The sequence below is a fragment of the Capricornis sumatraensis genome, chromosome 3 (genome assembly GCF_032405125.1).
Source record: "Capricornis sumatraensis isolate serow.1 chromosome 3, serow.2, whole genome shotgun sequence".
Lineage (NCBI taxonomy): Eukaryota > Metazoa > Chordata > Mammalia > Artiodactyla > Bovidae > Capricornis > Capricornis sumatraensis.
In genome coordinates this window covers 106,678,709-106,705,908 of record NC_091071.1, presented here as the reverse complement: position 1 = coordinate 106,705,908, position 27,200 = coordinate 106,678,709, and the positions used below count along the sequence as shown (strand labels likewise).

Sequence of the window (27,200 nt, the reverse complement as noted above, 5' to 3'; positions counted from 1 at the left end):
TCTCCTGCATTGGCAGGCGAGTTCTTTACCCCTAGCAGTACCTGGGAACCCTAATCACCATCAGCGTATCAATTAAAGTTTTTATTATTTTTAAAGGACATTGGGTATTTTGTCAAATATATAGGAACCACCATAAGGAAAGCATTTTTAATGTGAACTGTTTATGCTTGTGTTATTTATAAGAGTGGTGCATTAAAAAAAAGTAAATATTTCCAAAAGGAGTTTTGTGTGTTTTTTTTTTTTTTTTTGCAATCTCTAAAAATGAAGTTTCCTTGGAATAGTGGATTTTCTTTTTAACTTTTCAAATATCCTATCACCACACTATGTAGCACAAAATGACAGGCTTGGGATTATAGAGCTGGGAGGAACTTAGAGGTCATCGGACCCAAACCCTTCGTTTTAGAGATGAAAAAACTGACAGTCATGAGGTTGTGAGATGGCTCATGGCCACTTTTGTAGTGAAAGGCAGATGGATGTCTTTCATCCCATTTTTGTAGTCATCCTTGAGGGCAAACACCTAGCTGACATGTTAGAGTAAGAAAAACATACAGCATACATTCCTAATAACTCAACTGTCAGTGAAAAGGATGCTCTGTAAGACTAGGCACAGCTAGACTTTGCTGTAGAAGTTATTCTACAGTATATTCATGTGAACATATTCTTAACAATGACTGTACTTTTAGAATCATTGAGGACTAATAAACCTAGATGATTTTTTTACCAAGAATGTTTTTAAGTAGATTTAATAAGCTAAAAATCTGTTAATTGGTTGATTTCTCTTTTTTTAAACCAAGAAAGTGAGATGCAAGTATAAGAAATTCCTGACATTTTAGACATTGTGAAAGTTAATGGTTCCTAAATGGGGAAAAAAAAATTTGGTCCTAATTGGCGGGGTGGGGGGAGGGATATTATAAAACCTTCTGACACTGAAATCATCTTGGAACATATATATTCTCTGTTTTGTCTTTTAAATACTGTGAGTGATCATAGGAGCCTCTGAACCTAAGAGCGGTCCAGGAAAAAGAATGCACTGTCACATGTGGAAATAAAACACTTGCTCCTATCTGAAAGCATATTTCCAGTAAGAAGATGCAAATTAACCCAACCAGAAAATGTTATAGTAGAGAGAAACTAAGAAGCATCATTTACACACAACCAGAAACATAAACTTTCTTGCAGAAAAGGGGAAAATGATATTCATAAAGTCAGAAAATGATGATTAATTATTAATATAAGTGCTAAATTTTTAAAACAAAAACTTCATTGGCCTAGCCTAATTCATTCAATGAAGAGAAATTATTTTCTCCAGAAAAGTCTTACTTTTCTGTGTTTTCTACTTGCTTTGTTTAAATGGATGGGAATCGAGGTTCAAAATATTTTGATAACCTCTCTACCTTTTGATAGTTTCCTAAATCATGATTTTCAACAGAATTTTTTACAGCTACATTTACCAGTCTTTTTTTGCCACTAGTTTTCAGAAAACTAACTTGAGAGATGGATACCCAGGAGTTACACAAGAGAAGATAAGATGGCTTTATCCTTTCGCTGATATGAGTATCAACAGCAGAGGGAGGGTCTAAGGTCAATGTAGAAGCATTGTGTATGCTGGTTGTGGCTGAGGCAGTGTGATCTGGGGGTCAGTGACCAATTTTGAGATGTAGCTACAAGAAACCTTTATGACAATCCAACCTGGGATCTGTTCTTCTCCTTTGTGTTTCAATGGTCTATGAACTCTTCTAGTAACTTTTAAAACTTCCTTTCTTTTCACTCAAGTAGAACAGATTTTGTTATTTGCACAGAAGAATCCTGATAGATATACACCGTATTTTTTTAAAATTAAGCCTAGTAATTTTAGAAAATAGGTTCTCATTCACTCACAAAAAGAATAATTTTACATGCTCAATTTCCAGTCTACAAGGTTTGCATCTGATATGTTCTGGGAAAATAGCTGATTAAGGAATGCAAGAAGATTTTTAGAATAAGGAAAAGGATGAGGGATTGGGGTGAGGGGCAAATTGTATTTCATAAATTACCATCTGTAAAAGTCCATAAGAAAGCAAATGTGTGTTGCAGGAACATTTAGCTGCTATGGATGTGAGAGTTGGACTGTGAAGAAGGCTGAGCACCGAAGAATTGATGCTTTTGAACTGTGGTGTTGGAGAAGACTCTTGAGAGTCCCTTGGACTGCAAGGAGATCCAACCAGTCCATTCTGAAGGAGATCAGCCCTGGGATTTCTTTGGAAGGAATGATGCTAAAGCTGAAACTCCAGTACTTTGGCCACCTCATGTGAAGAGTTGACTCATTGGAAAAGACTCTGATGCTGGGAGGGATTGGGGGCAGGAGGAGAAGGGGACAACAGAGGATGAGATGGCTGGATGGCATCACGGACTCGATGGATGTGAGTCTGAGTGAACTCCAGGAGTTAGTGATGGACAGGGAGGCCTGGCATGCTGTGATTCATGGGGTCGCAAAGAATCGGACATAACTGAGCGACTGAACTGAACTGAACTGAAAGACCAGGGCAGCGATCCAAACATTTGAGTTTATATATATTTTAGTTAGTGAAGCTTCCTTTTTAAAAGAATAATACAATAAACAAACAGATATAAATTAAATGATTAAATGTGCATATCTACAATCAAATAGTCACATGGATGTGCATAAAGTCTTTATAAAGTGTGCAAACACTTGAACATTAACAACCTGGGGTATGTTAGAAGCATGTAAATGGAATTTAAAGAGATTTATTGTTATTTAAGATTAATACAATGCACAATAATTCTCCATTTTTATTTCAGACTTTGTGACTTAAAAGAGTTACTAGCTTACTGAAGACTCTTATCAACTATGAGAAGAAAACTTAGAAACATAATTTCTTCTTTAGAATGTACAACTGAAGTTATGAAAGCTTAAAACTGCAAGAACTTAGTTGAGATGCTGCCTAAGTGTTATGGTTCCTACATGAAAATCTAAAATATTACATACAAATTGATTTTAAAAGTATTGTTAATATGAAGGGGCTTTCCTGGAGGCTCAGATGGTAAAGAATTTGCCTACGATTCAGAAGAACCAGGTTCAATTCCTATAAGCACCTCAAATGGCAAGCCATCTCTAAATTGAGCTGAATAAACATAGTATTTAATCTCTTAGAAGGTGATTGGGACACAATTGGGCTTCTGAGGACTCAGAGTTGAAGTCTTTGAAAGTCAAAGGCAGATGACAAGGACTACTTGGAGGGGATCAGGACTTGTTTATATTATAATTAGGTCTTTCAGGGTTCATGATGTTTATAATTTCTTCCCTGCCTTCAGCCAGGAGAAAGGAGGTACTGAGTGAGTTTGGGAAAGATGAGAGGCTCCCCAAAAGAGGGCAGCATTGCATAAGGGGTCAAAGGAGACAGTGGCTAAGCTAGCACTGCAGCCTTCAGGGTGGTTAATGGGGATGAGAAAAAAGACATCCGAGAGGGCAGCTTCCCTGGCATGTTAGAAATGCAAGTAGGAAAATTACCAGAAAAGAGATCGGAGCAGTTCAAATAAACGTTTCATTTAAGAAGTGTGTAGGGGAGTAGATGACAGACAAATGTGATCGCTGTGATGATTATGTTCTGCAGTGCGAATCTGTAAATACCTTGTGATCTGTTCAATGCAAGGACGTTTAAGAATAGGACAGGATGACGCATTTGGAATGGGTGCTGTTTTGGGAAATTCCAGACTTATGGCCTCCTAGAATACGAGAGTGCAACTTGGGCCTTTAGTTCTTTGTTCAGTCCCCCAACTCCCCCCTCAAGGGAAGAGGTCTGGGATGACAGCTAATGGAGAAATGCTTGGTCTTGGAAGAGAATAAGGCTTCCCAGGTAGCACTAGTGGTAAGGAACCCACCTGCCAAGGCAGGAGACGTAAGAGAAGTGGGTTCAATCCCTGGGTTGGGAAGATTCCCCTGGAGGAGGGCATGGCATACTCACTCCAGGATTCTTGCCTGGAGAATCCATAGGATGGACATGGTGAGCTATAGTCCATAGGGTTGCAAAGAGTCGGACACAACTAAAGTGACTTAGTACACACACATGCATGGAAGAGGACAGATCCCTGCAGCTGCTGGAAGATTCTGAGAGAAAAGAAGTGAGGGAAAGGATGCTACCAGACAAAAGAGAAAGGAGATGAGAACAGCACGTTGAGCTAGAGTAGGGTAGAACAAAGGAGAGACTGGATAGGTTGCCAAGACTCACTGATTCAAATACGGACCAGAGGATAGGATTTCTTTTCCTCTATGCTTGTTTGAGAGTTTAAAGCTCTGCACTGAGCATGACTGAAATTAGGGGGAAAATCCAAATAATCAATATTGTCTTTGTAAACACATCAAGGACAGAGGATGGATACCTTCTGTCCTGGGTTGCCAGTCTTGTCCATCACCACTTGGATCTCCTTCTTCACTAATCAGTATGGAATGAGAGCAGTCATCATCTTGGTCAGACTCCTGAAATATCATAAAATAGAAACTCAGTTTTTCAGTGTAATACTTGGTTGGCAGGGTGAATGTTGTTTTTTATTTTTCTAGGCTGAAGTTTCACACTGCTGATTCCTTTTAAATCGGATAAAGTATTCAGGACTAAAATAATGGGAAAATGTTTGTCTCCAGAGCACCAGGCTTAGACAGACGTGAATGTGATTAATCGCATAATCAAAGATGAAGATCAAAGCTGAAATTGCATATACACAGAGAAATTCAATATTTTATACTTTATCATGTCTGTATTCAGGCTGTTAAGCTGCTACCAATTCCATCCGAGTGGGTAACTGGAAAGAATCCTTTGGCCACAGCCAGTGAACAACCCCAAAGGAACATGGTCTTTTCCATAATGCCTCCTTGGGGCATCATTTGCAGATGGTGAGGGTGGAAATCCTTGCCCCACATGGAAGCTGCAGATATAACCTTAGACTGAAAGGCAGCAAAGCTGATTAAAGTTTTCACTATGACAGCCTTCTGATCTAATCGTGTTAGGCAAACTTCTCTTTTACAATCTAGAAAATGATCAAACTGCTGAAAAACATGGTTGAAAAACAGCTTAACTTAAAGAAAATCAACCAGCTTGACTTACAAAAAGTATTCCTGACTCTCTAAAGAAGAAATGTTTTCTATGAGAGTGCGTTGTTGTTGATAGGTTCCTCCGTTAGAAGTTGTTGCTGGTGATTTTGCCCCTTTTAGTGGCTAGAACAGTGATAGATGCAAGTAGTAGTTAAAATATCCCGTCCTACCTGGATGTTATAATTGCATTCTGGCTTCTGTGATCCAGATGAATGGCCTATTTAAGCAGACTATCAGATAAAAAGTCTTTGCCCTAAATGCAGATGTTTGTCGGAGAAGTGAGCAGACTTTATCATAAAGCCTCTGATATTTCATTCACTAATTCCCAAGAGAGTGTGGGAATCTTTTCACTTTGTTCATTTGACTTATCATTACCATTAAAATATTTTAGGTGTTCAATTTTTAAAAAACTTTTTATTTTGTATTGGGTTGAAACCGATTAACAATGTTGCGGTAGTTTCAGGTGAACAAGGAAGGGATTCAGCCACACATATACATGTATCCATTCTCCCTCAAACCACCCTCCCATCCAGGCTGCCACATAACATTGAGCGGAGTTCCGTGTGCTATACAATAGGTCCTTGTTGGTTATTCATTTTAAATACAGTAGTGTGTACCTGAGCATCCCAAACTCCCTAACTGTCCATTCCCCTTGGGGGAAGGTGTTCAATTATAATAGCTTAGTTATCATATTTTACTTTATACAGCAGTACATGCTTTGTAAAGCATTCTCTACCTCCCAGCACAGGTTAGGGGTCCTACCTCAGCCTATCCTGGTTGTCAGTGGCAGATGGGACACCAGGACAGGTTTGCCCTGATCCTAGACCGTTGTCAATTTCACTGCTTATTCTTTGCATTTCAAAACTTCTACCACTCTCTGGCAAATATCTTCTCTCTCCCATCCAATTACAAAGTGTGAGTGGTAGGGGATTACTATTTTATAAAATGCATGGAAATACCAAAACAGCAGTTCTTTAAAGAGCAGGAGAAGAAATCACCTATAATCCTACAAATAAAAAGCAAACTCTGTTCACACAGACAGGATATTTTCTTTTTCTTTTTCCTAAGTGTTTAATAATAGAGTTGTATCATGTCATTTCATATCTGGCTTTTTTACTTATGACAGGTATAAATTACATAGCAATTTACTAATTAAATGTAATTTTAATGGAATTTTATCAGAGGGTCATAAAGATGTTTAGTAAGTCCCATAAGTGTTATGATATAAACCCCATCATGCATAGTAGGCAGTTTTTAATTCTTCATTATCACACATAGTGCTGTGAACATCTTTAGAAGTAATACCCCAATTTTGTATTATCTCTTTAGAGTAGATTCTCAGATATGGAATTATAAGGAATTATTGATCTGAAGAATATTTGAATTTTTTTTACGTATGTTGCTTTAAAAGTAAATTTACGATTACTACTTACTCTCCACTAGCAGTGCATAAGCCTGTTTCACTACCTTCTCCCTTATCAATTATCAATTTTCATTTTTAGTAATGTGATATATGATCCGATTGTTTGAATGTGCATGCTTTTGTTAGTAGAAATGTTGGAGAGAGTTTCAGATGTTTAGTGACCACTGAAGTTTCCTTCTTAGTATATATAATTTTTATTCATATCATGTCTAGAACACTCTATGAGACTTCAGAATATATTTCTTCCATTTCATATAATTAGAGTGTTTCAGTGAAATTTTTATGCTGAATAAAACTAATTAACACTAAATTTAGTGTTAAATATATAACTGGTTCTCATTTCAAGTTTCTATGTTGATTAATGATCTGCGGTTGGTCTCAACTGCTCAGTTCATTCATTAGTTGGTCCTTGAGGAAAAGTTGGAAGATGCGGAGTATGGGCAAACTAGCTGCAAAACCCATAACAATGACTAGCATTTATCCATACAGTGCCAGACACTGTTGGACCTTTCACACATTAGCTGACTTAATCCTCACAAAAACTCTAAAGGCAGATACTATTATTCCATTTATACATGAGGTTCAGAGGAGTTAAGTAACTTAACCAAGGTCACCTAGCAAGCCAGATTCACACCCAGACTCTGAAGTCTGGTCACAGAATTCATAATCACTCTGCTTTCTTGCTACTATGAAAAATTTGAAACAAGAGAGTCTCAACAAGAACCAGTAGGAAAATTAATAATCATGAGAAAATTAAGAGAAAGAATATTCAAACATAATTTATAATTTTTGCACAGGAAAAAATTAAAGATGTGTGATCCCTACAAACTCCCAACAAAAAACTTCTTCCTTAAAAAAAAAAAAAACTGAAAAACCATAAGCATCACAAACAAAAAGGATGTGGGGAATAATACCTACTTTGAAGATTAACATGAAAATGAAGACAAAAACAGCAACAGCTCAGAATTTTCTGTTTTTTTTAAAATCTTAAATATGAATGACTTTAATGGACTTCCCTTGTGGCTCAGCTGAAGAATCCACCTGCAATGTGGGAGACCTGGGTTTGATCCCTGGGTTGGGAAGATCCCCTGGAGAAGGGAAAGGCTACCCACTCCTGTATCCTGCCTGGAGAATTCCATGGACTGTATAGTCTGTGGGGTCGCAAAGAGTTGGACATGACTGAGCGACTTTTACTTTCACTGGGTGAAAGAGGAAATTGAAATAATGCAGTCGTGAGTGAAGGAGAGAAAATGTTAGAAGAGCACATCCCAAATAAACGGAGCCCATCAACCATTCACGGTAATGCAAGAGGCAGCAACAGACGACAGCATAGCATTCTGATCTGCAAACAGCAGGACGCCAACCACACAGAAAAGAGGCGCAGGAACGTACGCAATTCAACTTGGAAAGAAGATTCTTCTTAGATGAAAAAAAGATTGGCAGAGGCCGTGAAGAGCCTCTCAGGCACAATCCTACAAGCAAAGCAGCTGCTTATATTTGTAAACTATAAAAACCTATTGCAGATAACCCCCAAATAAAGCAAGCTTTCATTCAAAGAAAAGAAGTGAAAAAAAGACCATGGGTTTTTTTTTTATTTAAACCCTAGAGAAAGAAAGCACTAGAAAGAAGCAAATTCAATAGTGAGAGTCTCTCTCTCCCTCAAAAACAAGTTCAAAGTTATTTCAACCATAATAAGAAAAATATAGAGTGAAAGTTCAAATAATATCTTAGAACTGCATACAAAATGAACTAAATATGAAGGGATTTTTTTAGTCTTAAAAAAAAAAGCAAGTTTCCTAACTATATCACAAAACAATGAAAAGTAATTATGTTTTCTTTTATCAATTTCTTTCTTTTTATATGTATTTTATTTTTATGTATTTGGCTGCAGTGAGCATATATATGGGATCCACCTCCCTGACCAGGGATCAAACCCAGGCCCACTGCACTGGAAGGCAGATTCTTAACCACTGGACCACCAGGGAAGTCCCCTCCTGCTGTCTTTTGAGTTACTAAAATGATATCTTACCTACCCCTTAGCTCATTCATCTGGCAAATCACTGGAGCAGTCAATCTGGGGACAGACTCAGTGGGATGAAGTCAGAGAATGGGTACCGTGGTCCGGGTGGGGTTAGTCTATGAGCCAAGGTTTGGGTGGGATTAGAAAGAGGAAAAAGTAAGGGACACTGGACTTGGAGCTGTGAGGGTTTAAGGCCAAGACTGACATTTTCATCCTGATCCTATGATCTGCTCTATGTGCTGTGTTGTGCTGTGCTAAGTCGCTTCAGTCATGTCCGAATCTGGTGACACTCTTGTGACCCTATGGACTGAAGCCCACCAGGCTCCTCTGTCCATGGTATTCTCCAGGCAAGAATAGTGGAGTGGGTTGACCTGCCCTCCTCCAGGGGATCAAACCCGTGTCTGACCCAGAAATCAAACCCTCGTCTCCTGTGTCGCCTGCATTGCAAGGCAGATTCTTAACCACTGGAGCTTCAGGGAAGTCCCAAAGCTTTGATTTTTAGATCAGCTAGGTTCTATCACTGGAGTGGTTACTGTTTCTCCTCCCTGCAAGTTGAGAAGAACAGAGGCTACTTTGCAAAGCAGTTAACCGTAGTCACTTCTCTTGGTGGCAATTCCTGGGTGAGAGTCTTGTGTGCCTGTGGAGCCTGATGGGAGCTGTGTGTCCTGAGAACAGGGGAGAGAGTGGGACAGGTGGATTTTGCAGTTAGTGAATGGGCCGGAAGTAGGTAAATACTCTTAAATGGTGTGATAACGGCCATCTATGCATGCTAAGTCCTTCAGTTGTTTCTAAATCTTTGTGACCCCATGGACTATAGCTCGCCAGGCTCCTCCATGGAATTCTCCAGGCAAGAATACTGGAGAGTGTTGCCATGCCTTCCTCCAGAGGATCTTCCTGCCCCAGGAATCAAACCCATGTCTCTTATGTCTCCTGCTTTGGCAGACTGATTGTTTACCACTAGTGTCACCTGGAAAGCCCCATCTGCTCTATTTATCTGCTATTAATAACTTGGCCAGAGGAAGGAGATGAAATGTTAGGCTGGGCAAGAAACGGGGAAAGGAGAGTCACCTCTCTCCTTGTTGACATATTGACTCACTCGTGACTTGGGGAAAAAGCAAGCCTCTTTGGGGAGTAGGTTGGGATCTTTTTACTGGTGATAAAAGCGAAGAAGGTAAACAACCCCCACCTCCTGCCCCCAAAAGATAAAGTGATACATTACCTTCTGTCTTATTATTGCAGTTGACAATCGAATATTCTTATATCCTGTCCCCATCCTTCCAATAAATTCACCCTTTTTTTCTTATAAAATTAATAGGCAAAGTGTAAATTATGACTATTTGAGTATTGTACTACACTGTATGTATTGCACTATAGTCATGCAATAGAAATGTAATGTGATTATACTTTCTTTCTTGCGTAACTTTTTTCGTACATAAACCCCAAATCCCTATTTTTATTTCATTCACAAATTTATTTAATATTTAATTAATTTTCATATATTTTTAAAAATCTTAAATCTTCCCAACCTCCAGTGGTCTTTCCACATGGTTAAATATATCAAATAATACACCAGTTCCACCTTCTTCATGGAAATCCCCATTATCCTGTTCTTCCTCACCCCTCCCTTTCCCCAGTGATTGGATCTCTTTGTTGTCTAGACTTCATACATGGTTTGAAGCCTTGGGACTTGCTTTCTGCTTTATACCAAGGATATCCTCCTCTCTTGTGTTGGGTTCCAGATCCCCTGAATCATGGATCCAATTTTCCCTTCTATTTTTATCTATCCTCTTAATTTAGTAGAGTACATAGTAGCTTCCTTAAAAGGCATGTGAAATGTAAAACGTTTTCTCATTTGCATGTCTGAAAAATGTCTTTATTCAACTCTAATATTTGATTTATAGTTTTCTGAATATAAAATCCTAGATTGAAAACCATATTCTTTGCTCAGATATTTGAAAGCATTTACTCCTTCTTTTTAATTTACTTTTTAAAAATTTTATTTTTTAATTGAAGGATAATTGCTTTACAGAATTTTGTTGTTTTCTGTCAAACCTCAACATGAATCAGCCATAGGTATACATATATCCTCTCCCTCTTGAATCTTCCTCCCATCCCCTCCCCATCCTACCCCTCTAGGTTGATACAGAGCCCCTGTTTGAGTTTCCTGAGACATACAGCAAATTCTCATTGGCTATCTACTTTACATATGGTAATTTAAGTTTCCACGTTACTCTCTCCATACATCTCACCCTTTCCTCCCCTCTCCCCAAGTCCATAAGTCTGTTCTCTATGTCTGTTTCTCCATTGCTGCCTTGCAAATAAATTCTTTGGTACCATCTTTCTAGATTCTGTATATATGCGTTAGCACATGATATTTATCTTTCTCTTTCTGACTTACTTCACTCTGTACAATAGGTTCTAGTTTCATCCACCTCATTAAAGCTGATTCAAATGTGTTTCTTTTTATGGCTGAGTAATATCCCATTGTGTATATTTACTTTTAAGAATAGCATATACTCAGGAATGTGCACATACCAAAACTGTATAGATTCATGAATTTTTATGAACTGAACACACTCCTGTAACCAGGACCTAAGTCAAGTAAAAGTCTTCTTAGACATAATATAAAAATCAAGACCCATAAGGGAAAAAATGGATAAATTGATTTTCATCAAAAATAAAAACTTTTGTTTGGTAAAAGAGCTGTTAAAAAGGTGAAAAAAGCAAACCAAATTTTTCTCATTGACTAGCAGAAAATATTTGTGGGTTACACATCCAGAATATATAAAGAATTCTCTAAACCCAACAATAAGACAAAGAATTCAATCAGAAAATGGACAAAATATTTGAATAATTATAGCTGATGGCAAATAAATTTTTTAAAAAAAGTTTAACATTGTTCATTAGGGAAATGCAAATTATAACCACAATGAGCTACCATCATATACCTATTTTGGTTAAAAAATTTTTTAACGGTTAAAATAAAAAATACTGATAGTACCAAATGCCGCCAAGGGTACAGAGACATTGGATCTCTCATTTACTGCTGGTGGGAATATAAAACAGTTAGAGCCACTCTGGAAAATTGTTAGGCAGCTTTAAAAAAAATTAAACATACATTTATCAAATGACCCACTAATTGGATTCCTGGGCATGTATCCTAGAGAAATAAAAACATAAATTAACACAAAAATTTGTACATAGATGTTCATGGTAGCTTTATATGTAAATAGCCCCAAACTGGAAACAACCCAAATGTCTTTCAACAGATGAACAGCTAAATAAACTGTGGGACAAAATAAAATTGTAATAGAATACTACTAAGCAACATAAAGAAACTATTGATACACAGAACAACTTGGATGTATCTCAGGAGTGTTATGCTCAGTAGAAAAAGCCAATCTCAAAAGTTTACACGTATGATAATGCCATTTATATGACATTCTTGAAGTGATAAAATAATAAAGACTGAAAACAGATCAGTGGTTGCCTGGAGTTAGCGGAGAGATCATGGCAATTAAGAGTGTAGTACTGACTCGATGGACGCGAGTCTGAGTGAACTCCGGGAGTTGGTGATGGCCAGGGAGGCTGGCGTGCTGCGATTCACGGGGTCGCCAAGAGTCGGACACGACTGAGCGACTGAACTGACTGAACTGAGGGGGGTTCCTTTGTGGTAACAGAACAGTTTTCTATCTCCACTGAAGATTCGGGGGATAAAATGTCACAGAACTATGCACACAGGCAGACACAAACAGGAGAAAGAAAAAGGAATGCACGTTAAAAACTAGTGAAATCCAAGGAAGGTCTGTGGTCTAGTTCATTGTGGTGTTGGGTTAATGTCAATTTTCTAGTTTAGACAATCAGCTGTAGTTATAATAATTCCCATTGAGGAAAGCTGGCGAAGGTTATACAGGAATTCTCTGTACTATTTTTACCAGTTCTTATGAATCTATAGTTATTTCAGACTACTCTTTTACTTAAATTTTTGGTTTTTGTTTTCTTTATTGTTTTAGAATAATTTTTGGAAACAGAAAGGTACAAAAAGATCTTGCTACACTATCTCTAAAACTCTTCATGTTGTTTCTGTCTATTGTAGTCCATACTTCATTAACTTGAAAAAATAAACACATTTGTGGGTCATATTATTTTTACCAATAAAATATAGAGTAGTAATTTTTTACAAATTGTCACCATTGTGCAGCATGTGGGATCTTAGTTTCCCAACCAGGGATTGAACCCAGGGCCCCCAACTTTGCTCCCACTCCCACCCCTGCAGTGAAAGCATTGAGTCCTAACCACTAGACTGTCAGGGAATTCCTATAGAGTTGTTAATATTTTTAACTGTTTGCACTATGTTAAATTTTATAAAAATTCAAAAAGTACAAATGCATATACAGTACAAAGTTCTTCTCCATTTTGGTCCTTTTAGGCAACCACTGTTAACAGTTTATTACACATTTAGGAAATCATTCTATCATTTTCTATGGGTCATGATGTTTGTTACTAGTACTATTACTATACTTTGTGAAGTTATTCATCATGGGCAGGGGGTAATGACCAGGACCAAGACGAGGCACCTCCTTTGTGGTATCCTAGGATGGATTTGACATGAACAGAATAATGATTTTCTCTTCTTTCACATGAACATGCATAAAGACTAGCTACATTTTATTATTTAGCATGGATTCAGCTGCAACAATATTCTGTGGTATACACATACACGCATAATGTATGAGCCTCAGAACTGACTAGCTAATTACTGCCTTGAGATTAAACTCATGAAGTACTATGATTAATTGTGCTTTAAGTTTCCTTATAATCACATTTAAATATATAATTATAATGTTTGTTATAAATATTCAAGCAACCTAAATGAAGTCGGTATAAATGAAGTAAATGTAGATGCAGTAGGTTATCCCTTTTTCTGTTAGTTTTTCTGTTTAAAGATTAGAGCGTCTTACCTCACTGCTGCTGATGCTCTGCAAGATGATATTTTGATTTTTAGTAACTGTCATCATATCAGTTGGAGAAGAGTTTGTATCATGACAAATGTCAAGCAATGATTCAGCATGTCTTTCTGCCAAAAGAAACATAATAATGTGTTTTGATAAGCTGCATCTCCATCAATTTCACAGCAACATCTAGTGCTAGGGTTCTAAAAATGAGTTCCGTTTTGTTTAAAATTTTCTTGAAATAGTGATCTGGGATCCTGAGGAAGTTTTGGGCCATAATTTTCACTGGAAAAGATGTGAGGACACAAGGAGTCCACAGAATGAATGCGTTTTGTTTGTTTGTTTTTTAGAAAGGGGGCAATGTTGCTAAGTGTAACCCTTAATAAGGGGCTGGGAATTATATTTGCACTATAGTTGCCGAAGACAAAAGTGCTCAGCTGCATGGAGCACCTTTCCTGTCTAGCGCTTGAAGCCACATTAAATTGACAGAGTTCTGAACACCAAACAATGAATTCCCAGTTAGTTCCTGGGGGACACTGTTCTCTTACATATCCTTCTCCTGTTACTTGACTTTTTCAGATAAGCATGCTCTCTACCGTGAAAACTTCTTCCTCTTGCGTCTCTTCCTATTTCATTGATCTTATGAGTGGTACAAAATTGAATGAGTGATCTTTACTCATAGCCTGCATTTCTTCACCATATTTTCTTTCTTCACTCTTTGCAACCCTTCTACTGCCTCCTTCCTGCCATGGAAACCCTCACTTTCTTATCACATCTGCTTTGTAAACTCTTTTCCAATTTGATGCTGCTTCCCACCCCTTCTTTCTTGCAGTTCTCTCCTAATTCTCCTCCTTCCTTTCTTATGCCTGAGTCCATGTGTACCTTCTCTGCCCAGCCCCTGCAATTTTCTCACCATCATCGATCCTTTAGTGATCTCACCAACTCTCAGATCTTCACAGTCTCCTTGCAGACAACTTGCAAAGAAACCCATCAATCCATCCAATCCTTTCCCACAAGCCCTGGCCTACAGAAAATTGCTACTTTGAAGGTCACAAGTTCTCATCAAATGAGTGTTTTAGAACCCATTACCTTCAACATCAGCACCAAGCCATAGTGTTCTCTTATTTTGTTAATTGTATTTCTACCTCCCCACTTCCTAGCGCTGAAACTTTGGAATCATGTTTAACTCAAGCCTCTCAACCCTTGTCTGTATGTCTCCTCTATCAACTTTACATCACTGTATTCTGTGAATTCTTTCACATTCTCTTAAACTCACACACCTAGCACCTCTCAGGCCCACTACACGCCATGTCCAAAGTCTCTTTTCCTGATCCTTGCAACCAGGCATGGGTACTTCTATAGTTTCTTAATAGAGCTTGCTTGGCATGAGTCTCTTCCTCTCCTAAAACATGGTTTTCATGGTTCCCTGTCTTAAAATTCTTCAGTGACTCTATTTCATTGAAAAAAAAAAGTTATGTCCTTCAGTCTGACATTTAATGAGTCTTTGATGGACTCGGTCTCTTTGTGTATCTAATCTTCTGTATTCCTTTCCCCTGACATGAACTGTTGGTTCTAGTCTTCAGTTTGCCCCTGGGATGAGCCATGCTCACTTACAACATGATGCCTCTGTCCACAAAATCAAATCTCATGATTTTTTTTAGAATCAGATTGAGTCTTACCTCTTCCATGAAACCTTCCTGGGGATAGCCTTGTTCCCTGTCCAGAAGCTCCCAACAGAAATCCAATCAGACAATAAAGTCAAGTAGTTTTCACAAAGTCACACGTGGCTCAGTGGCACCTTTTCCATTGCACTTTCTTCTGTGGCAGTTTTTTCTCTTGCTCAGACTCTTTCTCCATGCCTATATCACATCTTTTCGCTTCCTTCCTATTTTATCCAGCATTAGAGAACCACAGCAAGTCCTTCTTCCCCTTTCAAGTTTTATAACAACCTCTTTCTCCTCTGACTGATGTGGTGTGTCCCTGACTGTACTGAACACTTTTAAAAGTTTGGACCACATCTTAGCCTTCTTTGCCTATCTCAGAGTACCTAACTTTGGGTCTTGTACAAAGTCCCTGGTCTATAAATAGCTATTCACTTGATTTCTTTTTTAAAATTTAATTAAAGTATCTATTTACAATGTTGTGTTAACATCTACTGTACAACAGAATGATTCAGTTACACATATATATACATTTAGCTTGACTTCTTTAAGAAGATCCATCAAACACATGTAAAAAACAAAAGGTTTCTAATAGGGCTTTTATAGTTAGAGAATTTCAAAAGTGAAATAAAAATATTACCTGGTTTTGGCATAGAATTCATTAAAATGTCCAATAACTGCTGTTTTCTGAAACTCTCTATTTGTGACACATAGTGTATTGCTGATTTTCCACTAAAATCACAGAGTTTAGGATCTCTAGGAAGAATAGAATCAACATCAAAGATTACTGAGTTAAATCTATTGAAAAAGAAAACCAATATGAGAGGAAAAACATTGACATCAAATAATTTTACATAGTTTGGGGATAGCAATAATGAATTCAAAATGCGTGAGAGAGAGAGAAAATTTTCAAGATTTTTAAGGAATATGAAAGGAATATGTTGCATATTTTATGCCCCTTATAGTCTAAAAACATTCTAATAATTTGCTGAAAATTTTCAACTTTGGACAAGAAGTTTCATAATTCTTTAATAATGCATAAAGCAAGTAAAAATAAAAACATCTTGATAAACTGTTGTCCCAACTAGCTGGCTTCATTGATTTTTTCTTCTCAGTGCTTTAGTTAACTGCTTATTCTCAATATTTCTTTTTCCTGCTGAGAGCGAGCTCTTTTATTATTAAAAATAGAATAATGTTAGTAGAATGGCCTAGCATTTCACCTTGAAATTAAACTGACATACTTATTTCGCAGGCTCTTGGTTGAGTGGAGTGATCTTATCATAGAGCCTCTCTGTATGATTTTTTCGTTCCTCTTGTCCTGTGATTGTTAAGCCCCATGGCTGATCTTAGAGTTCCTTGCATCAGTGCAAATCTCCTGTCTATGCTGCCATGGATCCTAGAATTAGACATCAGCTCAAAGAGGTCCAGAAGGTAAATGATGGGAACTCTGTTTACAGATTATGGTGAGGGAAACGATGGCCAGACTTGCTTCACTAGTCACATTCTGTTTCTATTGGCTGTGTGGCATGTGAGATCATTGTTCCCCGACTAGGGCTTGAACCACATCCCCTGCAGGGGAAGCACACAGTCTTAACCACTGGGCCACTAGAGAAGTCCCAGGTTGATGTTTTATGATCTATAATAATATTCTTAGGGCTTTTTCTCCCTCCATGCTCATGGTTCAAAAGAATTAGCATTGGTCCAAGAATCAAGGGACTGCCACTAACCTTAATACATGGCCCTAGGCAAGTCACTTAGCTCTCTGGGACCTTAGTTTGCTCAGTTCACTACAATTCAGTCACTCAGTCATGTTCGACTCTTTGCAACCCCATGGACTGCAGCATGCCAGGCCTCCCTGTCCATCACCAACTCCTGGAGTTTACTCAAATTCATGTCCATCGAGTCGGTGATGCCATCCAACCATCTCATCCTCTGTGGTCCCCTTTTCCTCCCGCCTTCATTCTTTCCCAGGATCTTTTCAAATGAGTCATTTCTTTGTATCAGGTGGCGAAAGTACTGGAGTTTCAGCTTCAGCATCAGTCCTTCCAATGAATATTCAGGACTGATTTCCTTTAAGAAGGACTGGTCGGATCTCCTTGCAGTCCAAGGAACTCTCAAGAGTCTTCTCCAATACCACAGTTCAAAAGCATCAATTCTTTGGCACTCAAGTTTCTTTATAGTCCAGCTCTCACATCCATACATGACTGCTGGAAAAACTATAGATTTGACTAGATGGGCCTTTGATGGCAAAGTAATGTCTCTGCTTTTTAATATGTTGTCTAAGTTGGTCATAACTTTTCTTCCAACTTTTCTTCTTTTAATTTCATAGCTGCAGTCACCATCCTCAGTGATTTTGGAGCCCCCCAAAATAAAGTCTGTCACTGTTTCCATTGCTTCCCCATCTATTTGCCATGAAGTGATGGGACCAGATGCCATGATCTTAGTTTTTTGAATGTTGAGTTTTAAGCCAAATTTTTCACTCTCTTCTCTCACTTTCATTAAGAGGCTCTTTAGTTCTTCTTTGCTTTCTGCCACAGGGTAGTGTCATCTGCATATCTGAGGTTATTGATATTTCTCCCAAAAATCTTACTCCAGCTTGTGCTTCATCCATCCAGCCTGACATTTTGCATGATGTACGATCAGTTTCAGTTCAATTGCTCAGTCATATCTGACTCTTTGCGACCCCATGAATCACAGCACACAGGCCACCCTGTCCATCACCAACGCTCGGAGTTTACCCAAACTCATGTCCATCGAATCAGTGATTTCATCCAGCCATCTCATCCTCTGTTGTCCCCTTCTCCTCCTACCCCCAATCCCTCCCAGCATCAGGGTCTTTTCCAATGAGTCAACTCTTTGCATGAGGTGGCCAAAGTACTGGAGTTTCAGCTTCAGCATCAGTCTTTCCAGTGAACACCCAGGGCTGATCTCCTTTAGGATGGACTGATTGGACCTCCTTGCAGTCCAAGGGACTCTCAACAGTCTTCTTCAACACCATAGTTCAAAAGCATCAGTTCTTGGGCACTCAGCTTTCTTCACAATCCAACTCTCACATCCATACATGACTACTGGAAAAACCATAGCCTTGAACAGACGGAACTTTGTTGGCAAAGTAATGTCTATGCTTTTTAATATGATGTCTAGGTTGGTCATAACTTTCCTTCCAAGGAGTAAGCGTCTTTTAATTTTATGGCTGCAGTCACCATCTGCAGTGATTTTGGAGCCCCCAAAAATAAAGTCTGACACTGTTTCCACTGTTTCCCCATCTATTTCCCATGAAGTGATGGGACCAGATGCCATGATCTTAGTTTTCTGAATGTTGAGCTTTAAGCCAACTTTTCCACTCTCCTCTTTCACTTTCGTCAAGAGGATGAAAGTTCCTCTTCACTTTCTGCCATAAGGGTGGTGTCATTGGTGTCATCTGCATATCTGAGGTTATTGATATTTCTCCCGGCAATCCTGATTCCAGCTTGTGCTTCTTCCAGCCTAGCATTTCTCATGTTGTACTCTGCATACAAGTTAAATAAGCAGGGTGACAATATACAGCCTTGACATACTCCTTTCCCATTTGTTGTTCCACGTCCAGTTCTAACTGTTGTTTCCTGACCTGCATACAGATTTCTCAAGAGGCAGGTCAGGTGGTCTCGTATTCCCATCTCTTTCAGAATTTTCCACAGTTTTGTGATCCACACAGTCAAAGGCTTTGGCATAGTCAATAAAGCAGAAATAGATGTTTTCCTGGAACTCTCATGCTTTTTCGATGATCCAGCGGATGTTGGCAATTTGATCTCTGGTTCCTCTGCCTTTTCTAAAACCAGTTTGAACTCTGGGAGTTCACAGTTCTCGTACTGTTGAAGCCTGGCTTGGAGAATTTTGAGCATTACTTTACTAGCGTGTGAGATGAGTGCAATTGTGCGGTAGTTTGAGCATTCTTTGGCATTGCCTTTCTTTGGGATTAGAATGAAAACTGGTCTTTCCCAGTCCTGTGGCCCCTGCTGAGTTTTCCAAATTTGCTGGCATATTGAGTGCAGCACTTTCATAGCATCATCTTTCAGGATTTGAAATAGCTCAACTGGAATTCCATCACCTCCACTAGCTTTGTTCATAGTGATGCTTCCTAAGGCCCACTTGACTTCACATTTCAGGATGTCTGGCTCTAGGTGAGCGATCACACCATCATGGTTATCTGGGTCATGAAGATCATTTTTGTATAGTTCTTCCATGTATTCTTGCCACCTCTTCTTAATATCTTCTGCTTCTGTTAGGTCCATACCATTTCTGTCCTACATTGTGCCCATCTTTGCATGAAATGTTCCCTTGATATCTCTAGTTTGCTCATCTACCTTGATTAGTGTTTCTCCAAGTGGTGTTCTTTGATTTCATGCTTTCTGGCCCCCACTTCAGGCTTATTGAACACCATCTCTGGGTTGATGTCCAGTAATCTCCATTTTTCACCATCTCCTCAGCTATTAACACTGAAGTCTCAGGTCACTTCCCTGATGGCTCAGCAGTAAAGAATCCACCTGCAGTGCGGGAGACTCAGGTTCGACCCCTGGGTCAGGAAGATGCCCTGGAGGAGGAAATGGCAACCTGCTCCAGTACTCTTGCCTGAAAAATGGACAACATTCCATGGACTACAGTCCATGGGAATCACAAAGATTTGGTCATGACTGAGTGACTGAGCATGCACAGGAAGTCTGAGGTAGCTTCTAACTTCCATCTTCATCCTATTGCAATAACTGATTCTTTTAAAATAGATCATGTTCTTGATTATATTTTTGTCTTGGAAGTTCCTTCTTTTTTTATTCCCCCTCAAAAATGTATATGAAATACTGAGGAAGAGCTTTGGCCATCTCTTCTTTTCTGATGACAAGATAAACAGGTAGCAAGCAGCATTGTGTGCATGCACGCTCAGTCGCTCAGTTGTCTGACTCTTTGCAACCCCATGGACTGTAACCTGCCAGGCTCCTCGGCCCATGGGATTTCCCAGGCAAGAATACTGGGGTGTTGCCATTTCTTCTCCAGGGGATCTTCCCGGCCCAGGGATCAAACCCGTGTCTCTTACATCTCCTGTATCGGCAGGCAGATTCTTTACCACTGTGCCACTTGGGAAGCCCAACAACAGCATTAGGAAACTGCATTTCCGACATGAAAGAAGTGCAGTTTCTTTCTGCTTATTAGCCCTCTAATTAAAAAAATGATTTATCTCCCTCCTCCTAAAAGAGCGAGTTGACATGTAATTTCTTTTGGCCACAGGATGAGGTATGTCGGATCTTAGTTCCCCAACCAGGGATTGAACCCTGGCCCCTGGCACTGGAAGCTTGGAGTTTTAACCACTGGCCCGCCAGGGAATTCCCAACATGTAATTTTCAGATAACTGGAAATCACTACTATAACTTATTTTTGATAATTGACAGTGCTTTCTGGAATAATTAATAACCTTTTTGGGGTAAGGAGCTACATACTCAAGAATTATTTGACAGTCTCAGGAACAACCAAAGAGGAAGTATTTAAACAAATAAAATAAAAGGCCCATATCATAAAAAATAATAGATAGCAACCTCTAATATCTGTACGTCACTTTGCAACTTTGAATCCCATTTATGAATATGCATGGGCATTTCATATATATGTATATACATTATATTTATCTTTGTATACATATAGTATTTTATAATATACATTATATATATATATGTATATGGGGCTTCCTAGGTGGCGCAGTGGTAAAGAATCCACATACAAGAGACACAGGTTTGATCCCTGGGTCAGGAAGATCCCTTGGAGTAGGAAATGGCAGTCCACTCCAGTATTTTTTCCTGGATAATCCCATGGACAGAGGAACCTTGTGAGCTATAGTCCATGGGGTCACAAACAGTCAGATGCGAGTGAGCACCACAGTATACATATACAAATAAACAATCTATATATCTAGGTTTGCAAATGACTTTGTAAGTAACAATGGCAGAGACGCCCTTCCATGGGTACTGGCTAACCACATGATACTCACGCATGATGCCTGAGAAGCTCAGAGAGAACCTCCGCAGGCCTATAGAGCGTTAACATATCAAGCCTTTCAAACAGGTCCACATCTCTCACAGCCAGCATCAGAGCGGTCAGGCCATGTTGGTTTGGGAAATTTATATCCAGGAACTCTTCAGATGCCTTTAAAAACATGAAGCTTTAAATTTCTATTATGTCTTTACTGCATGTCCATTAATACTAATCTTTACATTTTCATCGCCTGGCCAAATTCTCATTTTAATTTCAAGATACTGTTCCTCGATATCTTGAGAAGAGCTGATGAACTGAAAGAACACAAACCTGAGACAGACAGATTGGTGTTTGAATTTGACCTCCTTAAATTGGTTATTTAACCTCCCTAACAAGGTTATATCAAGGACATTCTGTTAAAAGTTGATAAAATCACCCAGATGAAATAAGGGACAGCTAGTTAAATACCAAACAGTTGGTATTTACTTGAAATTCAAATTTTTAAATGAGTGTCCTGTATTTTTATTTGCAAAATCTGGCAACCTTATTCCCTGAACTTCAGGGTCTTCAGGTCCTTTCTTACAGGATTGTTTGGATGATTGGAGTCAGAAAATGAAAAGCACTGAGCAGAGTGTCTGACACATGCTCAGAAAACATCTGTGGAGTGATTGAATGGTTTACAATTATAAGATAAGTTATTGAACAGGATTTATACAGTCAAATGGAGGTGGATATATATATGCTATTTGTTGTTTCAGTAAAATTTAATTTGGAAAATTCAGAGCTGAGAAGCTACTGGAAGGCCAAATTATCTGAATTGTTTATTTTACAGGTCAAAGTAACTCACGAATTTCCATCTGTATTTCACTTTATGTCATGTCGATATAGTCAGCATCTACCTCAGTTTCTCCAGGGAAAGACTAGAGATAATGATATTACCTCAGAGGGGTGCTGTGGGAATTAATTAGTTAGTGGGTTTTTTTCAGTCTCTGAAAAGACACCACCTCTTATATCAATGTTTATTATTAGTTAGAACCAACATAAAAGCTTTGCGCTGAGAATAGTTTTGCAATAGCACATTAGTTGAACATCTGTTGATTAAGCTCTGGATCCAGTTACAGGTATATGTTTTTAAAACTTGGAGGCTTATCTTTAGAAGTGAAAAATATGGTTATGAAAAAAAGACATTGAATTACAACAACAATTGTCAAAATGCCATTAAAATGAAATTCAAAGTCTTCCAAAAACATTTCTAAGCCTCACTTTATGATGTATGGCAATTTTAGACTATCATTTAGCACAATAGAAGAATTTAGAGTCCTTTGGATTTTGTTGTCCATTTCCCTGAACTCTAGGTGACCAGAATATCTTTCACTTATATTATCTTCACAATAGAAGAAACTGTTTCCTAGCAGCAATTGATTTTCTTTCAGATGGAAGGTCATGTGATCCGACAGTATCTCGGAAGGTAAATGCCAAGAGCCTGTTCGCCAATAATGAATGTCCTTGCTTATGCATGTGGTTTCTCAAGTTACTTTGGAAAAGAGTCTCTATGGGCAGAAAAATCTAAATAAGAAGAAGATCAATACCCTAAAAAGACAGCATTTTGAAAAATGTATTCTCTTTACTTTCATCCCGGCTAAATATTATGCAAAGCATAGTCTCTCTGATTCCCTTTTCAGGATAAAGATAATAACTGCAGATGGTCCGAAGGGATCTAAACAGCAATTGTACAAATGGCAGTGATGTCAAGGGAACACCTCTGAGCAAGTTGACAGTGGTTCCTCAGGGGCATCTTTGGGAGGACATCATTTCTCAGGGGTGCTACATGACTTCTTCTCCCATCCAGCTAGAAAGAAGGTGTAAATAGGCTGCTGCTGTGTTCTTTTATTATCTTGTTTTCCACCCCAAGTGTCCCATTTAATCCTGTTTCTGTCTCATATGTCCTGCCTGAAACTTTCTGGGACTGCATTTGGAAAGAACTTATTTTTCTTTAAAAGGAGTCATATGTAGTCCGTTCCCTTTTCAAGTCTTACCCACTCACCCAAAGACAGAAGCAAACACTGAATTAACTGACCAGCAAGTGTTGAAGCTGTTCAAGATCACCTTGCCATGAGCTTTGCAGAAGTTGCATTTGGGGAGCTTGGATTCCGTTGATGGCCAAGAGTCGTCTTTGGACTTCACAATTAGCCACATGGACTGCGGTTTGATTGCTGTGATTGCACAGGGTGATATCTGCTCCCTTTTCCAGAAGAAATCCAACAACCTGCAAAATCACAGCATTCTCACAATCATGTCTTCTGAGTTGGGTAGAAAACATTTAGTTGGACACAGCTCTGATTCAAGATATAAGAAATGAGAGTAAGATAGGCATAAAAATGGTGGCTCTAGTGGTAAAGAATCTGCCTGCCAGTATAGGAGGTACAAGAGACACCAGGTTCAACCCTAGGTCAGGAAGATCCCCTGGAGGAGGGCATGACAACCCACTCCAGTATTTTTGCCAGGAGAATCCCATGGACAGGGGAGTCTGGCAGATTTCAGCCCATAGGGCTGCAAAGAGTTGGACATGACTGAAGTGACTTATAGGCACATACAACTGCCATTTGCCTTTTTTAAAATTTAAGAGACAAAAATCTCCAAGATATGGATAGTTTGGAGATACTATTTTTTTTTTAACTAAAAGTCTGTGAATATTTTATGTTAAACCCACATAAAATGTTGAAATCTTCCTGTTACTGTTATCTATAATTTAGAATATAGAACCCCCAAATTCAGGCTTATAGATTCTTGAATGTTTCAGTTATTTCCACAAGTATTTTTAGGGAGAGAATAAACTCTATTCAAAATGGTAATGGGTTAATTTATTCACGGTTAATGGGTTAATTTACTTACAGATTGAGGGACTCATGTGTGTCAAGACCTGACTTTGGTGCTGAGACTTCAGCCATGAACAAGACAGGTAAACAGTCTCAGAATTTTTTCCAGTGGGTTTTAGCTACTTAAAGGGAGCTCTAGCTCTTTTGGGGGTATTTGAGACAGGCAAATGTTTGTGGTAAACCACAAATGAGGAATTAACACTGGTTCAGTTTCTTCCTGGCCTGAAATGGGTTACAATGCTGATAGTCACCCACTAAAGAAAGAGAAACAGATACAAAGAAATCTAGACAAATTCTTGTGATTAGTCCTGCTACCCCAGAAAACTCCTCTGGCCTTTATGTTAAAACTGGGTAAAAATTTACAAAATGCTATTGTCACAATGGGTCAGCAAATTATTCAGATCAAGGTAGAATCCTTTTTTTTTAAAAAAGGTCCTGCTGTGAAAGTTAAGCCTGAGTCAGCCAAAGGCTACAAACCCCAGATCCAGTCAGAAAGCAATATGACTGTGGCCTTGAAGACAAGGAATCTCTGAAGGGGAAATAGATGATGTCAATAATAATGACCTTGCCACCTGATCTAAGGCTTTGTATGAACCAAAAACACTGGGAGTTCATTTGGCTGAGCAGCATGTTTCTGGACACTCAAAGTATATGCATCTTTTTTATTGGCCTAGAGCCACTCTCTCTTACCATGTTCCGAATCCTTCCTCAGTTCCTTCCGAATCATCCTCAGTTGCCCTATCTCAAGGGGATTGAAGTTTGCAGCCACCCACATGAAAATGTTGGTGAACTTTGGGGAGGTGAGAGATTCAAACTTTCATGGCTCACCTGGATTCAGATTCCCAAGTCAGCATCCTGCCCAGTCCCTTGGCGGAACTGAGTCATCCGAATTCAGCTAATGAGGTTTGGGCAAGATTCAAAATGAAGAGGGAAATATAATATGATTGGCCCTTTGAGCCGTTAAACGTACAGTGATTTTTAAGGCTTCTATCTCTAGATGTATGCATGTGTGCCTGCTAAGTCGCTTCAGTCGTGTCTGACTCTTTGTGACCCTGTGGACTGTAGCCCACCAGGCTCCTCTGTCCATGGGGATTCTTTAGCCAAGAATACTACAGTGGGTTGTGATGCCCTCCTCCAGGAGATCTTCCCTACCCAGGGATGGAACTCTTGTCACTTTTGTCTCCTGCATTGGCAGATGGGTTCTTTACCACTAGTGCCACCTGGGAAGCACCCTCATATAGCAGGAATTAGTGTAATATCTATGTATACCCAAAATTCAAGATTATGAAGTGTGGGGGCACAATTCATGATGAGCATTTAGAGGGCTTCTGAGGCACTGCAATGATTTAGTTTTTTGTTTTGGATGGTAGATACAATGGTGCTACTGTCATGGTTTTCCTTTTTTTAAAAAAAGCATGTATGCTGAGTCCTCATATTCCAACTACTGAAGCCTGCACACCCTAGAGTCCATGCTCCAGAACAAGAAAAGCCACTGTAGTGAGAAACCCCTGCACTGCAACTAGAGAAAAGCCAGCAACAAAGACCCAGCACAGCCAAAAACAAATAAATAAATATTATTATTTTTTAAAAAGCATATATGTTATATTTTATAACTTGTTTTAAAAGTGTTAATAGAAAGGAGTCAACATAGAAACAGGGCTAAGAATAAAGTCAAGAAAGAGGGTAATTGAGGAAGCAAAGATGGCCAAGCAGAGTTAACAGTCCACTTGCATTTAGCCCCCCAAGAACTTGTAGAGGCACTGAGGTATGCAGTTGGGTGAAATTTGTCTTGAATTTTCACTCATTTCTTCTCTTCCCCTTGAAGCCTCCTCCTTGCTGCCCCTCCCCAATTCCAAGTGCCCATATCACACTTTTACCTGCATTCTTTTTTTTTTTTTTCCAGGCCTCACTGTACGGCATGCAGGATCTTAGTTCCCCAACCAGGGATTGAATCTACGCCACTCGTATTCGGAGTGCAGAGGTCTAAACCACTAGACTGCCAGGGAAGTCCTTGCATTCTTTAAAAGAATCTTTTAAGTTCCCATACACAATTTTGTAAATGATCAATAAGACACAAATGGATTATTTATTCATTAATTTATCTGTTACTTAGATGTGTCAGGCCCGCTAAGCTGGATATATAACAACAAAGAGGACGATTTCCTGCCCCTTTAAGTCTCATTATTTATTTACTCCTCTTCCCCTACTTTCAGGATTTTGTGCACCTGTTGGACCAGGGGATAAATTTCCAAGTACTGATGGGGCTGGGTGTGGGTTGTGGGGAAGAGGGGAAAAATTCAGACTCCATTATGTGGTCCCACTAGACCATAAGCTGCTCTTCAAGGGTGATGTCTGTATTTGATTCACCCACCATGGTATGAATCTTGAAGTCTGGTATATTGCCTTGGGTATTTTGGGAGTATCTGTTGACTGAGTGAAGAAATGAATAAAGATGGTGCTGTCTGGATTATTTAGGGTCTCTCAGTATTCTCTCCAGCTGCTACCCCACCCCTGCTTTGTGCTCTCAAATATTCCTTTTTGGAGGTAGGTGACTATGCTATTCCTAACCATTTCATTCTTGGAATCCTTCGCTTAGGAGACCATCCAAGGGCCCCTGCACACCACTTATTACCTCTGTTAGATTTTCTTCTGCTGCAGTAATAAGAGGTGTATTCCCAGTCTTTGGATGCTGAAAGTCAAGGTTTCCAAGGATGGAATGGACTTTAGCAATATGGTCACAGATGAGTTCCACATCACCTCTTGAAACTACTTCCAGAAATTCATGAATCAGTTTATTTTTATTCATCTTGCTAGTTCCATGTAATTGCCTGCAAGAGGAAAGAAACTAATTAAATGAGACCCAACGAAGTAGTGGGTGGTTTAAATGTAACATATTCTATCTTTAATGTCACCGGTTCTTTTTTTTATGTGTGAAATATTATAACAGATTTAAAGACAATTTTGAAAAAGAGGAAAACTGTCAGTCTTGGTTCTTTGCATACATTTAAAAAAAATTTTGCATACATATTTTAATTTAGGAACAATAATAATTTCACTGTCACTTTGCAGATCTGCTGTGGTACAGAAGAAGAAAGGATGGGTCAACACCAGAATGGAAAGAGTACAGGTTTTGGAGTCTGAGAGAACCTGGGCTCAAATCCCACCTCCACATTGTGACTTTGGGCATGTCA

At 38.9% G+C, this 27,200-nt stretch overlaps 1 protein-coding gene across 5 annotated transcripts in view; it reads right to left on the bottom strand.

Annotated features, from left to right (window-relative positions):
- MAP3K19 (mitogen-activated protein kinase kinase kinase 19) overlaps positions 1-26,815 on the bottom strand; it is a 52,612-nt gene extending 25,797 nt beyond the window's left edge. For 4 of the 5 annotated variants that reach the window (XM_068968980.1, XM_068968982.1, XM_068968983.1 and 1 more), the window contains exons 1-3: positions 15,780-15,801; positions 13,488-13,603; positions 4,378-4,474 (exon numbers count right to left, since the gene is read on the bottom strand). In XM_068968980.1, coding sequence (XP_068825081.1) covers positions 4,378-4,474; positions 13,488-13,603; positions 15,780-15,801 — 235 coding nt within the window. Of the gene's footprint in view, positions 1-4,377; positions 4,475-13,487; positions 13,604-15,779; positions 15,896-21,149; positions 21,305-23,210; positions 23,400-26,641 lie in introns of those variants that run through there. The other variant, XM_068968978.1, reaches the window with a different exon arrangement.
- Between the last annotated feature and the right edge of the window lie 385 nt (positions 26,816-27,200).